This window comes from Drosophila sulfurigaster, chromosome X (assembly GCF_023558435.1).
Source record: "Drosophila sulfurigaster albostrigata strain 15112-1811.04 chromosome X, ASM2355843v2, whole genome shotgun sequence".
In the NCBI taxonomy this organism is placed as follows: Eukaryota; Metazoa; Arthropoda; class Insecta; order Diptera; family Drosophilidae; genus Drosophila; species Drosophila sulfurigaster.
In genome coordinates this window covers 20,776,009-20,792,235 of record NC_084885.1, presented here as the reverse complement: position 1 = coordinate 20,792,235, position 16,227 = coordinate 20,776,009, and the positions used below count along the sequence as shown (strand labels likewise).

The 16,227-nt window shown below is 36.0% G+C and overlaps 6 protein-coding genes across 6 annotated transcripts; 3 read left to right on the top strand and 3 right to left on the bottom strand.

The window, feature by feature from the left end:
- Window positions 1-1,835: 1,835 nt before the first annotated feature.
- Window positions 1,836-5,569, bottom strand: LOC133849566 (uncharacterized). The gene is made up of 3 exons (XM_062285736.1): window positions 4,440-5,569; window positions 3,618-3,916; window positions 1,836-2,460 (listed from the first exon to the last, which is right to left on the bottom strand). The coding sequence occupies exons 1-3, from the start codon at window positions 5,454-5,456 to the stop codon at window positions 2,037-2,039; spliced, it is 1,740 nt and encodes a 579-aa protein (XP_062141720.1). The 5' UTR covers window positions 5,457-5,569; the 3' UTR covers window positions 1,836-2,036.
- A 175-nt stretch (window positions 5,570-5,744) lies between these two features.
- Window positions 5,745-7,681, bottom strand: LOC133849568 (glyoxalase 1). Its single transcript, XM_062285738.1, has 4 exons — window positions 7,498-7,681; window positions 7,102-7,151; window positions 6,931-7,037; window positions 5,745-6,526 (listed from the first exon to the last, which is right to left on the bottom strand). The coding sequence occupies exons 1-4, from the start codon at window positions 7,591-7,593 to the stop codon at window positions 5,922-5,924; spliced, it is 858 nt and encodes a 285-aa protein (XP_062141722.1). The 5' UTR covers window positions 7,594-7,681; the 3' UTR covers window positions 5,745-5,921.
- A 653-nt stretch (window positions 7,682-8,334) lies between these two features.
- On the top strand, window positions 8,335-8,750 carry LOC133849572 (uncharacterized). Its single transcript, XM_062285741.1, has one exon. It carries the CDS (start codon window positions 8,368-8,370, stop codon window positions 8,599-8,601), a length of 234 nt encoding a protein of 77 aa, XP_062141725.1. The 5' UTR covers window positions 8,335-8,367; the 3' UTR covers window positions 8,602-8,750.
- Window positions 8,739-9,618, bottom strand: LOC133849571 (uncharacterized). Its single transcript, XM_062285740.1, has 2 exons — window positions 8,999-9,618; window positions 8,739-8,930 (listed from the first exon to the last, which is right to left on the bottom strand). The coding sequence occupies exons 1-2, from the start codon at window positions 9,432-9,434 to the stop codon at window positions 8,779-8,781; spliced, it is 588 nt and encodes a 195-aa protein (XP_062141724.1). The 5' UTR covers window positions 9,435-9,618; the 3' UTR covers window positions 8,739-8,778.
- Window positions 9,619-9,890: 272 nt separating this feature from the next.
- LOC133849569 (TM2 domain-containing protein CG11103) lies at window positions 9,891-10,775 on the top strand. The gene has a single exon (XM_062285739.1). It carries the CDS (start codon window positions 9,952-9,954, stop codon window positions 10,627-10,629), a length of 678 nt encoding a protein of 225 aa, XP_062141723.1. The 5' UTR covers window positions 9,891-9,951; the 3' UTR covers window positions 10,630-10,775.
- Window positions 10,776-11,147: 372 nt separating this feature from the next.
- LOC133849567 (cathepsin B) lies at window positions 11,148-13,702 on the top strand. The gene is made up of 4 exons (XM_062285737.1): window positions 11,148-11,507; window positions 11,629-11,889; window positions 12,858-13,025; window positions 13,086-13,702. Exons 1-4 carry the CDS (start codon window positions 11,379-11,381, stop codon window positions 13,554-13,556), a joined length of 1,029 nt encoding a protein of 342 aa, XP_062141721.1. The 5' UTR covers window positions 11,148-11,378; the 3' UTR covers window positions 13,557-13,702.
- Window positions 13,703-16,227: the final 2,525 nt, after the last annotated feature.

The window sequence follows — 16,227 nt, the reverse complement described above, 5'->3', positions numbered from 1 at the left end:
ATTTCGATTAGCATTTCGTTTTTTTTTTTTTTTTGCTGTACTTTTTTTTGTGCATTTTTAATGGCAGCATGGCATAATGAGCTACAAATACAGACACACACATACACACATGCGAGTATAAAACACAGTTTGCATTTTGTTTTGTTCCACTGTGTACGTTCGCTTGCTCTCTTTCTGGCTGCTGTTGTTGCTATCTCTGTCAGCAGCATTGACACAATAAAACTTTTTTTCAGCACGTTTTTCATTCGCACTGCTCGCTGTTGTTGTTGTTGCTGCTGTTGTTGTTGTTGTTGGTTTGCAAGTGCAGCATTCTGCATTTATTGACGCATTTTGCTCTTTTGCATATTTGCGGCCGCGTAGCATGCGACAAATGAAGCGCTCGTCAGCCATCGAGTCAGCCAACTTGTCGTTTTGGGCCATTTAGGGTCGTTTCGGCCAGCCAAACATGCGACGACAATTCATCGATGGAAAAACAAGTCCCCATTTGCCTACCCCAATATACTACAGCAATACTAAATATACCATACACATACCATATAGTATACTCGTATAGAAGAGTAAGAGAGAGATAGAGAGAGAGAGAGAGAGAGCGCACGCGACAACTACGAATTTGAATGGAGTCAAGTGCATTGCATTTGGCATACTAATAAATATTAAAAAGTGTCAAAAGCTGGCATCAAATATTAAATAGTTTTTAATATTGCACTTGTTACCGTTACGTGCTCAATGCTGCACATAAGATTGCCACACAGCAAAACAATGAGACACACACAGTAGTATATATTTTATACTATACTATACTATACTATATATACTATATACATATATATTGTAGATGACATACTACTAGCAACTGCAAATTGACGGATTTCCTTCATCAATTTGCCATTGCCATTACCACACACACACACAAACACACACACACACACACACACACACACACGTAGATACACCATGCAATGCACTATGGGGTGTTTGATTAGTTTTCGTGGCGAAAAAATACCAAATACCAATATCTAAAAATGGTAATAATAATCATTTATTTTGTTTTGTTGCATTGCTTAGAGATTTGGATAAGTTGTTAAATACAATTTCAGAGAATTGTTTACATTAGGATTAAGAATGAATTCATTTCATTTTATTTGATGTACAATTTGTGCCAAGTAACTATTAAAGTGATTAAAAATAAACATAAAAACTACATTCAAGTGAGCTCGACTGTGAGATACCCGCTTCACATTCTGAATAAAAGCAAAACAGTGCGTAAATATGCTGAAAATATAACATATTAATATATAGTGAAAAATACTAAAATATACCGATTACTGTATTTGGTATATTATTATAAGTATTTAGATATAGAGTACAAAATAGGCCGATTTTTGCCACATAAAATTGTTTCTTCACTTTAATCATTTTCCAATTATGTTCTACAAAATAAGTTTTTTTTTTTTTTGTTAATTTTTATACAAAATAAATAATGTAAGCCATCAATAAAAATATTTATTTATTAAATTTCATATCGATTTATTCAAAATTTATTATGTATTTGTTGTTTTTTTCAATAAAATCGTTGAGCAATACAATGAAAAACTTGTTTATTATTATTATTTTGATCAAACTTTTCTGTTAGCGACAGCTAAAATTATATTTGCTCAATTATGGAACATGCGAAATCTATTTTATAGAACTACAAATAAGTATAATGTTAATTTCATTACACAGATTCGAAATTGTAATCATTAAAAATAAATTATTCCTCAACTAAGTATGAAAGATTTAATAAATGAGGTTAAAAGGACATTCAAAATGAATTTAAAACTCTATTCAACTCATTTTATTTTAATTGAATAATTTATTTTTATATGATGCGATGTTTAAATTAAAATTTAGTATTTTTGTTATTTTGATAATTTGCTAAAAATCGAATGCTGAAAAAAACGTTCGCTTTGAGGCAAGAGAGCGAGTGCTGTGCAGAAAGTATGTAGGAAAGTCACGTAAAATTCCTGTACAGTACTCGCTCGATTGCATCGCCGCTAGACTTTTTCAGTGAGGGATCGATTTGAAAGGCGACTACGCAGACGCTTCGATGCCACCAACTGCAGCATTTTACGCAATGTCATATAATCCCTGTTGAGCATGCGACACAGTTCGATGAAAGTGCAAAGTCGCGGCGATTTCAGTTCCTTGGCCAGCTGATAGGCAGCATCGAGGACATCGGATTGTCGCTCGAACTTGCAGAGTATCGCATGCGATTTCGCCTGCTGCATTGTGGCCAAGAATTCCCAAATTTTGCTATTGCACTTCTTGGCCTCAGCGATGGACTTCTGTGCATAAAATATACAACGCACTTGTTGATTCTGTGCCATGTGCACATCGGCCAGCTCGTAGAGCAAATAGCTGCGCTCGATGGCCAACTTGGCGAATGACAAACGATTCTCCAGAGCTAATTTCGAGCGCCTACAACGTATAAAAAAGAATGAAAAACGAAGGAAACATCATAAAATTAAAAGATAAATAAAAAGAGTGAAGCAAAATTTAAAAGAAAACTAATTTTTTAAATAATGCACAACATCTTAGTTTAAATTATTTTTACTTTTAAGCTTTGCACTATTTCAACATATTTTATTTTAAAGTTTTTGCTATAAGAAACAAAAAACACTAATTCAAAAATGGTAAATAAATGTAGAAAATACAAAAAATATTTTACTTACATATTTGCAACAAAATCTTAATATATATTTAACTATCTAAAACAAGTAAGAAAGCTAAAGTCGAGTGTGTTCGACTGTGAGATACCCGCTACACATTTTGAATAAAAGAAAAATATTGCAGTATTATTTTCAAAATATACCGAAAATACTTCAAATATACTAAATATATATCATGGTGTATATTTGGTATAGGCGGCACAATATACCAGACTGTCGGATAAAGCAACTCAGACCCCTAGTAAGAAGGCGTTTTTACCCATACAAAAGTATTTCTTTAATAACTTCCATAGTTTTTATATGATCGTAACCAAAATTTCAGGAATCATAAATACTATACTTATTATTGTATACACAAAATTTCGGCTCTAGCTTTAAAATTGCGCTTGTTATTAGTTTTTTTTCATTTGCGGGGGCGGAAGTGGGCGTGGCAAAAATTTTAAACAAACTTGATCTGCGTGCAAACATAACAAATGCTGTCGAAAAAAATTATAGCTCTATCACTTATAGTCTCTGAGATCTAGGTGTACATACGGACAGACGGACAGACAGACAGACGGACAGTCAGACATGGCTAGATCGTCTCGGCTGCTGGCGCTGATCAAGAATATATATACTTTATAGGGTCGGAGATGCCTCCTTCTGCCTGTTACATACATTTCCTGCCGGCACAAAGTTATAATACCTTTCTACCCTATGTGTAGCGGATATAAAATGATTGAAAAGATCGTTTTATAAAACAACAAGAAAGAATTCTACAGTCGAGTGTGCTCGACTGTGAAATACATGCTACCCATTCTGCATAAAACCAAAACAGTTTCAAATTAATATACCGCAAAAATACTACAAATATATCTAACCTACTACATGCTATACTAAATAAATCAAAAGTAGAGCACAACTTACTTAAACTCTTTGGCCTGCTCAAAGGCGTCGCCGCTGTCTTCATACGTGTATGAGGAGCGATCACCAAAGACGACAGTTCGCTGCTCTGAGGGCTTCAACGGCGACACGCCAAGCAGATGACACATGGAGTTATTATCGTACGGCGATATCTTCGACTTTGGCAGGCGATAGCTTTCGCACAGGCTCAACGCCAGATGATTGTACACTTCGTTCATGAACTCGATCTTCCAGGGCATCACTCGTGTCGTCTTCAGCACATTGTACTCGCCCATCGTCTTCTCCACGAATTTGCGAAGACGCTGTGCGGAGGAGTTGTAAATTAATTAATATATTTTTATTGTTATTCTAAATTGTAAGACAATAAGTCAAACAAACAGAAAAGTTATTTGTAAAGAAATACATTGAAATCTATATTAATACTTTTCTATGCTGTGATATCTCAAAACATCATCAAGGTACTTTTAAAAATAAATCTAAATGAAAGCTAACAAAATCACTAAAAACTGAAATATACAACAGAAATTGAAGTATCTTTATCTAAAAGACTAAATCCACAACTACAAGCAACTGACAGGAAGGAAGATATACAAGGAAAGAACTGAAAACTGGGGAAAAGAACAAGCATAAAAAACATAACATAAAACAAGTCCTAAAATCTTTAAGTCTTAAAAACGTAAAATCCTAAAACCTTAAAATCTTAAAATCCTAAAACCTTAAGATCTTAAAATCTAAAATATTAAGTTAATATTATTAACATCTTAGTGAAAAGCTACAATCATCTAAAGTTTGTCAAATGCAAAGAGGTTGCAATACTTAACGCACTCGTATATCATTTTGCGCCCTTAGAGCGGTAATTGTTCGCAATATGGAGATCATATTTCGACGTGTCTGATACTGTATCCGAAACATGTTGGCCTCATGGAATTTGTCCGCCTTCTCGCCGTATTCCATGCGCTCATAAGCCTCGTTGTACATCGGACTTCGGGCATGAAGCATGCGACTGAATTTCGAGAGATGCTCACAGCTTTTGTTCATCATATTCAGCCGCTCGGCGGCGGTGCTGAAATAGTTTTCCAACACCACATTGGGATTATCGCGAAGTGATTTCAAGAATGCCACATCAACCCAGGAGCGATGCAAATACGTTTGAAAGAAGCATTTCTTTTTGCGTTGCTGCCACGCCGCCTCCAACGGTGAAATTCGTCGATTATTCTTCTCAACCAAACTCTGGACATCGCATTCAGTGCGATTCTTATTGGCCAACCAACGAGGCATGGGTTCACTTGGTTTCTTCGGCTTCAACACTAGCTCATGGATGGAAGATAGTTTGGCCGAATTTCGCAACAGAAATGGACTCATGCTATCGCCAACGCTATCCTTGAAATTCTCATTCACAATCGTGAGGCGATGCTTAAAGGGCTGCTGAGTGGTTCCCACTTGGCCACGCAGATTATCATGCAACAACAATTTGTTATCCTCGAACCTGTTGAGATCATACAATGCATCGGCCATCAACAAATTGACCGATGCATTGCCTGGCTCCACAAGGGTTGCGGCCTTCTGGCTATCCAACAACGCCTCCTCCGGCCGGGCAATCGATCGATTGAATTTGTTTCGCATCAGAAGCGTGCGAAAATCATCGTCGGATGGCTTTTCGTTGATGCACTTCTCGAAATACGTTTGAGCTGCACCGTAGCATCGTTGTATGGAGAAATGTTGCGCCCAGCTGCGATAAATCGATCGACGTTGCTTCGATGGCCAATCCATTATCTCCCACGGATTTAGACGGGGCACCAGAACGCCCGCCGGTGTAATCATATCCGAATCAATGCTACCCATTGAATTTGCTATATAAAACGCGCAGTAAGCAAAAATAAATAGAAATACTAAAAAAACAAAAGTGCAAAGTGAAAATTTAAAACGAAAATGTTTAAATCTCAACGAAATATTGAAGGGAATGTGAAAAGAAAAACAATAAAAACCTATACAGGCTGCTATATGAACAGCAAATTAAATCAAGCATCAGAAAAGTATAAATTATAACTGTCAAAACTTAAATATTAAAAGCTACAATAGAAAAAGGATAAAAAGCCTTTTAAATACTCGCCCCAACATTTATAAATCACATTTGTTTTAGGGTGGAGATTCTCTGTGTATTGTATTATCGCCCACGCAGATCACATTATAGATATAATACATCATATAAAATATAAATATATGGTATAAAATGTATTTGGGAGGGAGTTGGTTTAACAAATTTTGCAATAGTATAACAAGCAGTGCATCAATGGGAATAATAATAACTTATTTGTCCTGGAAGGGATCCTTAAGTATGTACTTCGCAAGCTGATCTCCAGCTGTGGCATCAGGCTGCGACAACTCGGTGAAGCCCTCCTTGTCCACAAAGCATATTTCATGATCATTGGGATCGGCCAAAATGATCACAGACACTGTGGCCTTGCCGGGTGTATCCAGCTGTATCAACGGCTTCAGAATTGTGCCACCAGCCGCCTTGACAGCCTCGAATAGTGGCAACTGAGCGGCGCCAGGTATTTCAAAGGCAATCCGTCCATAGGCCTTGGCGCGATCCAACGCCTCGGTTAGCAGTGTGAGACGCAACGATGCCTGATTCGAGCCATAGGTGAGCAACACTGTTTTCTCGTTCTCCTCGAGCACATTCATCTTGAGCAGCTCATGCCAATATTTACGCGATGCGGCCAAATCTTTGACGCGTATCTCAACCTCTTGCACCGGATCCGAAGTGGGTGCACTTTCAACCACATAGAACTTGTAGCCATCGGGTGAGGCGAGAATATTACGTCCGTCTTGCTTCACAACTGGATACGAGTGCTCGGCGGCCTTGGCTAGAATATCCTTGGAATGGAGTGTTACGCCTCCAAAGTCGTTGCCTAAAGAAAAGATGATAGTATTAGTATTATAGTTATACCATAAATTTCATAATAATCATATTATTACTTATTTAAAATGTTAACAATAATATAAATTATACCGTAACCACAAGAACATTGAGTAATCACTAAACATCAATTGAAAGTTAAATTAAAAGCCAAATTTTGCAACCTCATTTTATAAATTTAGACTACTCGAGTGATATAGTGAATTAAAGAATGGCTAAGTATAAACTTTGCGTGATTTGATTTGCGCGATTGAAGATAAACGTGAACTACACAATTCAAATCTCGAGTGTATACTTCTTACAATCATCGAGATCGGAGCACGCACAAAACGACTGACGGACAGTCTGATATTTTTATCATCTATAATTAATGAATAAATACTAAAACAACTTTACCCATTTCATAGCTCTTGACACCATAGTTGTAGGTCAGTTCGAAGACGAAATTCGTGCTCTCGGGTCCATATCCAATCATTGTTTTACTCCAGCGATTGTCATAGGGTCTGCATTAAATAATATTATATATTTTTAACAAATTTTGAAAATTACTATTATTATAATAGTTACCCATTACACTCCGCTTCGCAGCCCTCGGTGAACTCTTCATGACGGTAAACCTAATGATTAATAAATACATCATATGATAAGAAGGCAATGGCCTAAGTACTGTAATTTAATGCTTATCTAACTACATTAAGTTATTAATAAAACGTCTGGTTCAGATTGAAATCGTGATGACTGTTGTAGTATTGCTGCCAGTCATGTTGAGATAAAAGCAACAACTGTGAAAGTCAGTTCTCAAGTAATTATATTGTACGCATACATACAACTGCTACTATATAGCGTATACACACACACACACACAAGCGCAGACACGCACAGGTAAATAACCGGGCTTGCAAATTAGATAGTTGTTGCAACGTTGTAAGTATATTCTCGATCATGGGTACAACCGACTATTACCTTCATTCCAAGAATGGTCTGAAAGAAAAACGCGTTCTTGGCACGATCCCCGATCTTGAAGACATAATGTAGAGCTCGTCCTGGTACTGCTGCCATTATTATTCACACTATAAACACTGAATTAAACTAAAAAAAAATGTTAATGCTCTGACTTTTTAAAACCCAGTAGCACAGTGTGACCGCAAAATGAGTTTTCACAATTCACCATTTTACGTACAATAAACATTCCAAAATTTTGAACACAACATAGTGAGACCGTAAGCGATGTAATGAAAACTATTTTATTTGCTCCTCTTTTTCACAAAATAAACGCTGCATACAACTTAAAATAAATCAAACTAAATTCACAGGAATGTTTATATTATTTAACGGTCCAAACATCAACGCTTGACTTAAAAACATATATTTTAAAATCAGTTTGAAAACAGCAATAAGGCCATCGATGTTTGAATTGGTCATAAACGATAGTTCTGTTATTTTGCTCTCTTAAATGAGGAGCATTCTGTTAATATATTTAACGTTAGTTAACATAAGCAATCGATAGAAGAATTTCCCCTAAATATCCGATTGATTTAACAATACAATCTATTCTTGTAATTAGATATAATATAAAATAATAAGTAATATAATAAATTGGATGCTAATATTCTCAACAATTTTTTAAATGTTACCTCTCACAAGCAGGCCGTTGCTTTGCTATCGATAACATCGATAACGAGAAACAGCTGTCAGAGCAATAAGTTCATCGCTAAATTCTAGCTTGCTCTTGTGTTGTGTAACTTGAACGCGATTTTTATTTAACAAGTATGTGGATAAATTAACAAATACCTAAACAAGAACTACAGCGACCTCTTCGTTATTTCAGACACAATGTCAGCGTCGGCGGCCCGTGGTTCCACATCCCTGTTAAAACGTGCCTGGAACGAGATTCCCGACATTGTTGGCGGATCCGTCTTGGCAATCGCTGGTCTTGTTATGGCTGGCGTCGGTGTGGCTAACTACTATGCCAAGGATGGTGATAATCGTCGCTATAAGCTCGGCTATGTCGTCTTCCGTGACACGGATCCGCGTGCCCAGAAAGTGCGCAACGACGAGGATGATTAAACATCAAAAACGAACTCTGTGAATTTCTCCTCATAGTTTTTTTTTTGTTTTTGTTGTTCTCCAACGTAACGCGCTGCCGCAAATGCAAAACAAACAATAGTAAATAGTAAACAGTAAAAAGAAAACTAAACTAATAGTTAATTTCTACATTTGGACATAGTTTCTTCACTATTTTTTTTATTGACCAGGCGTATAGTAAAGGAATTCACAATTACGATGACTGATTTTGTGATGCTTTTGATATGCGGACACCGTATGAAATGGTTCCCCGCATAAACCGCAGTGATAGTTTGTGGGTGGTGCGTGGTTGATGATCTCCATTTCGCCACCTGAAAAATAAAGGAATTAATGAAGATTTTTCGTTTATTTTGCAAACAAAACAATATGCGGGTCTTACCTTCATTGGGTTCCGTTTTAAAGACAAAATTCTCATCATCATCTGTCTCAATCAACTGATCGTTTGCATCGATTGTTGTTGTTGTTGGTGCTGTCGCTACTGTTACAGCTGCTGTCGCCTGAGATGAAGAGATTCGAGATCGATTGCGACGCTGTTCAAATTTCAGCGCTACAGCGAATTCATTGTGGGCCGCCAACCATTTGTTATTGAATTCATAGACCATTATCAGTTTCTTGATGCACACGCGGCATATTTGCTGTGGATAATCGTCGTCCATATAGACGGCCGGCAACGAGGCAAAGGACGGAGTGCAGGCAGCGATTATCTCCGATATGGGCACGTTCTTCCCTTGTACCATGACGCTGTCCACGAATATGTTGATGGCGTCGAGGCAATCGTTGCCGCAAGTGCGGCAAATATTTTCAAATATCTCCATAATGTTGCCAATGAATTGATTTATTTATTTGTATGCATATACGTTAGCATAATGAATAACGCTTCAATTAATATGATAGTTCATTTTGTTTTTATTTACATAAATGCGGCACAACTTAAAAAGAAAACGCGTATTTAATAATAAAACCAAACATGTAGTTCTAGAGACGCTGCCGGATTGTTAACTGTGCTATAGAAATATCGATATCACTTGCTATCGTTATTGAATTTAATCGTCCACAAGGTGCAAATGTTTTCAAATGTTATTTTTAATTGAATTTATTTTTCTACATTCACGACTGATTTGTTTAATCTGATTATTGACTCACTTGGCGTATATCTTCTATTTATATACATTAAAACAGAATTGCGCATTTAATAAAGCAAACACGTTAATCTAGAGACGCACTGGAAATATCGATAACATCCAACACCTTCGATGTGCGTTTATTATTGTCTATTCGCACATCTCCAGTATTTGGTGCATCGAACAAAACAAAAGCAACAAATCGCGCACAATGCAGCAAAAACTAATTTTGTACAGCGTACTTGTTTCATTTTTCATCATTAATCCTGTCACGCATGCGATACAGGCGCGCAGCGATAAGGAACAGCCCCAAACGGGCGTCTCCGGCACTGCAGTGCAATCGGTTGTTCCTGTGCAAACGCAATCTGCATCATCGCAACAGCAGCAAGCGGGTTCCTCGAATACCGCATCTGCATCTTCAGTTTCATCGACTTTCAATCCACTGGGACCGAATGTGATGTGCTCTTTCTTGCCACGTGACTTCCTGGAGTGCAAGGAACCCATCGATCATCGGAATAATGCAACGGCCCGTCAGGAAAAAGGTTACGGCTGCCTACGCTTTGGTGGCTCCGCCTACGAAGATGTGGAGCACACAAAAGTCCAGTGTACGGTTTATACAGATATCGATTGCTATGGTGCACGTACATTTTTCCGCGACGGTGTTCCATGTGTACGCTATACAGATCATTATTTTGTCACCACATTAATCTACAGCATGTTGTTGGGTTTCCTGGGAATGGATCGCTTTTGTCTTGGCCAAACGGGAACGGCGGTGGGCAAACTATTGACAATGGGTGGCGTTGGTGTATGGTGGATCATTGATGTTATATTGCTGATAACGAATAATTTGCTGCCCGAGGATGGCAGCAATTGGAATCCCTATGTTTAAGTTCACTCTTGTGATAATACGGATTAGGAATGGAAAACTTCTATAAACTATGTACATTACATTAAGTAAGCACATTAAGGTCAAAGAATTTGTTGTTTATTTTAGGGTATAAGTAGAAAAAAATAGGCATGTGTTTTTTTATATAATCTATAAAATAAAATTAATATTTAATGTGAAATTAGTTTTGTTTTGAATCCCAGTGTCACCGATTTTAGTTTTTCCATTGTCATCTGCGCCTTGATGTATCGATAAGCGATGAACGCTCCTCACTAAAATTAAAACAAAAAACTCGCAACTCATATATTATATTATATTATTAAATTACTTGCATTCGCGTCTTGACAGATGCAAAACAAATCACGGAAATTAGCTGGCTACTAGTTACAAAAATCGAAAGAGTACGGAGTTTTGAATTCGAACGATATATCAATTTACCAATTTCTATTACCAGCTGTATTATCGATAAGTACACGCAATACGCGCATCACTAATACGAAAACACAACAATGGCCGCTTATCGGGAACTTTGAAACGAACAACATAACGCGTATAAATGGTTTTTTAAATCGTTTGCACTCAGCAGTTTGCATTCGCTTCTTAACACACGCAAAACAAAGCACGGAAATTAGCTGACTATCAATTGCAAAACAAAAAAGTAAAAAAAAAAGAAAACGACGTAAGCTAGACTAGAATTTTTTTCAATTGCTTTGTCAGCGCCATTTTGACGTAGAGCAGGCACCGCGTTTAGAATGCGATTCTTTATAGCGACTGTGTCGCTGTTGTTGGCCTTGGTGGCCAACGCCGCTGGCCAGGATGACCCGCATATGCTGAGCGATGAATTCATTGAGCTGGTGAAGAACAAGGCCCAAACATGGACGGTAAGTGAAATGAATATAATAGAAGATATGCACTAAATTCAATTAGCTGATGACGTGACCACAGAAATGCAAACACTTTACTGATTATTGTTATATTGTTGTTGTTGTTGTTGCTTTGCAGGCTGGTCGCAATTTCGCCAAGGACGTGTCCGAGCGTCATATACGCGGTCTAATGGGTGTCCATCCGGATGCGCATAAATTCCAGCTGCCGGATAAGCGTCATGTGATGCCCGAGCTAACTGAAAGCGATGGCGGCGATTTACCGGAAGAGTTCGATTCACGCACAGCTTGGCCAAATTGTCCAACAATCGGTGAAATCCGTGATCAAGGATCCTGCGGCTCCTGCTGGGCTTTTGGTGCTGTTGAAGCAATGTCGGATCGTGTAAGTACAAAACAACAATTAACAATAACAATAACAATGGCGGATGACGCAGCAACTGTGATGCTTATCGCATTGTGTTTTGCTTATCGATTTCCATACAATTATTGCGTTGCACGCTTTGTGTGTCTTTTTAACATCTCTTTGTTTAGACCGTAAAACTGTTGACTATACTATATATGCATTTGTCAGGGATTGAGAATGATTATATTTGTTTATTTTTTGGGCAAATTAAAGAAAATTGCACAATTAGCATAGCAATTACATTAAAACTGTCGACTATACCAGAAATATATCATAATTTTAGTAAAGAAATAAACACGTACTTAGCATAGACTTGCAATACCTTCTTTTAAACTTCTACTATTCCGAAGATTATGATTTTAGATGTTTTCTTTAAAGTAAAAAGTAATATAACAAATATGAGTCTCTACACTTTTGGTAAAAAACAATAACTAAAAAATTCTCTTTCATTTTTTTTGTTTTGCTCAACTCAAGTCTAATCCAGTAATTTTTATCCAAATGTTTTATGGAAATGATATATTTAATATTTCTGGGGAAAAAATATAAATCATCAATTTAATTACTAAAAATGATTAAATTACCGAAATGAATTATAGTTGAAACATTACTCAAATATATACATATGTATATTATATTATATATATATTATTTCATTTATTTATAAATGGATCGTCAGGCAATTTCAAGCCTCAAGTTTTTTTTATTATAGAAATTTATTTATTACTTCGATTGAGTAAAACGAATTAAATAATGAATAATGATTTTAAATAAAATAAAATTATTAAATGAACCTAATTTAATCATTATCGCTGAAGCATACCAATATAGATTAAAACTAGAAAGAATCGCCGCAATTTCATTTTTATAGTATGTAAATAATATATATATAATTATATGTACAAACATGGATGTATAACAACTATTAAATTATTTATATACATTTACAGGTGTGCATACACTCCAATGCAACGGTCAACTTCCACTTTTCGGCTGACGATCTGGTGTCCTGTTGCCACACCTGCGGCTTTGGATGCAACGGAGGCTTCCCCGGCGCCGCCTGGAGCTATTGGACCCACAAGGGCATCGTCAGTGGCGGTTCCTATGAATCCAAAGAGGTAAAGAGGTTGTGCCATTGATTGCAATTACTTTGAATCTAATATATGAGCAATTTTTAGGGTTGCCGACCATATGAAATTGCGCCATGTGAACACCATGTGAATGGCACTCGTCCGCCATGCTCGCAAGGCAGCACACCAAAGTGCAAGCATCAGTGTGAGTCTAGCTATTCGGTGGATTATGCCAAGGATAAGCATTATGGTGCCAAATCGTATTCGATCAATCGCAATCCGGTTGATATTCAACGCGAAATCCTGACAAATGGCCCCGTTGAGGGCGCATTCACCGTATACGAGGATCTGATATTGTACAAGAGCGGTGTGTATCAGCATGTCCATGGTAGGCAATTGGGCGGTCATGCAATTCGCATCCTCGGCTGGGGAGTTTGGGGTGACAACAAGGTGCCCTATTGGCTCATTGGCAACTCGTGGAACACCGACTGGGGTGACAATGGTTTCTTCCGCATTCTGCGCGGCGAGGATCACTGCGGCATTGAGAGTTCCATTTCAGCTGGTCTGCCCAAGCTTTAAACACTTAACAAATATGTTCTTTAAACAAAATGTCTTTAAATGCAAATGTGCATGTAATAACGCCTTCAAAACTTTCCACTATCAAACTATGTAATGACAAATGAAAAGCTTAGTGAATAAATTAATCGAACTAATTAAATGAACAATCCACAATAATGCCCTTTAAATGCTGTGTGATTGAAGTGCGGCCAAAGATCATGCAGCCAGCTTCGTTCGCTGTGATTCCGTGAATTCCAGTCGCCTGATTCGCCCTCATGTGACTCTCTGAGACTCTGATCTGTGCTGCTGCTGCGTTGCTTATCAGTGTTGTTGTGGAGCAGTACACACAGATGTCAATTAGTAGGCCACAACATCAGCAGAGCAGAGACTCAATTATACGATTCGTTTGGTACACAGAGTGTTATGATTCCGCCCCCTCTTTTAAATGGGGGAAAATATGGTATATGGTTCAATGGCCTGTTCAAAGTGCTAATCACGGATAAATAATAGACGACGCAGTGTCTGGTGTTTGTTTTTCACATATCTTTTGCATTTATTAATATTATTTTATTTTTCTCATTTGTAACATCAAATAGAACATTTTTTTGTTGTTGTTGAACGATTTTTTTTTTTTTTTTTGTCATTTTTAATGTATGCACGTTATCTTTTTACTTTGAATACCGCCTATCGCCATCTCACTTGCACACTTTGCACTGGGCATTTAACAAACAGCTAACATAGATCGAAAAATATTTTGGACTGCAATTTGGAACACTCCCCTCATTTATTTACTTGTTTTTTCTTTTTTTGTTTTTTCTTTGGAGAATAGCCATTTTATCTTATTATTTTGCATATTTAAAAGGTTTTTCTTTTTTGCTTTTTTTAAATATATGCATCTGTCTTCTAACGTCGCTCTTCTCTAACATTCTCCATGCAGGTTCAGATTTAGATTTTATGTTTTTTTTTTGTGGTATTGTAAATAGATTGCATCTGGATTGCTCCACAATTCTTATCATATATACATATATCTTTATTTTTATTTTGTAGAATTTCCTTTCAATAAATACAGATTTGATAATTTGCTTTTCTCTTTTTCATCATTTTTGTTTTGGAATCTCTAACGTATTTTGTTGTTGGACTTTTGCACTTATTAAAGATTCGCAACTGTTTTTTTCAAAATTTTACGATATTTCAGAATTTCGACTTTAATAGCTGACAGAAGTCGGAAGTCAAAGCTATCTAGAGCTGCAATATTTCTTAAACTATAATAATAAGATAATAAATACCTTTTTTAATTTTTTTTTTTTTTGTTTAAAGCAATTTCAACATAAAGAGATTCTAAATAAACTCCTACTTAAAAATAACACACAAAAAAAGTTCGAAGTCAAATGATTGTTTAAAGACTAAAATTGTGAAAAATAAAAAAAATCGAACACATTTATATCTTTAATCTATAGTTTAGAATACTTTGATGACCGGCTGGGCTGGTAAAGTTCCAAATTCTGAACTGCCGTATACTTTTGAAACGCAGTGTAGATCCATATTAAATATGTACTTTATGTGTATATTTAACAACTGTTGCACACAATTTGTATTATTTCATATGAGTTAAACACCTCGTCTCGTCTCTTGTTTATCAGATGTCATTGCTTCCTTCGTCATTGTTTTGGAATGGGTTTTTCACATTTACGATTTACAAACGCGTTAAACATTCTCAGCTGGGGAGGCTTATCAGCTAAATGGTGGGTTAAAATATCGTTACAATTCAATTACAATATTAATTACACTTTCCTGTAAATGAATCTTTGGATCTATACAGTTCGAATTGAATTGGATTTGAAGCGTATCTTGTTCAGAGCGTTAAGATGAATGATTAAAAATTAGAGAGAGAGAGAGTGCAGAAGTTGAAGTTGTTGAAACTAAAGATAAAGCAAGGAATCATATTGATATAGTCGAAGAGATCGAAGCTACAACTTAACTTATTTGTGTTTTTTTTTTCCATTTTTTTGTTTTCGAAGTAAAAATAGACTGAATCAAGGAACGTTAGCTTTATTCTTTTGTTTTTTGTTCTCAATATCCTTTCAACTTTTCCGCAACATATACATATATGTATATATATATATAGATATATATATATATTTATTTATATATTCGTTTGTATGTATATAGTTATATATAATAAACTCTTCAATTTGCATTTTAGGAAATATATATGTACGTATGCATATCGATGTATCTCAGCAAATGTGATACATAATTTTCTTCTTCTTTTATCCAATTTGTACCGTTTTGCGTTGATAATACCCTGTACCCATTTAATGGGTCAAATAGAGTTGTGCCAATGCAAGTAAAGGTTTCAATTTGCATTTTCTACCCGGTACCAAATTTAGAAATGTCGCAATCTTTATTAAATCAAAAAAAATTTCTTTCTTAACATTATTATTACAATTATTCCAATATCAACGAGTAAAATATACAGCCTAAAAATTCATAAAAAAAAACTGCTATTGCTATTGAAAGCAATCCAATATAAAAATTATGAACAAAAAGGTTGAATATAAAAAGAAAAACATTTCTGAATATTTCACTATATATTAACAACATACGAATGTGACTAATGTTTTATTTTTTTTTTTATTAACCTAATCAGCAATTAAAAAAATAAACAAAAATGTTGAACCCTATGTTTTTT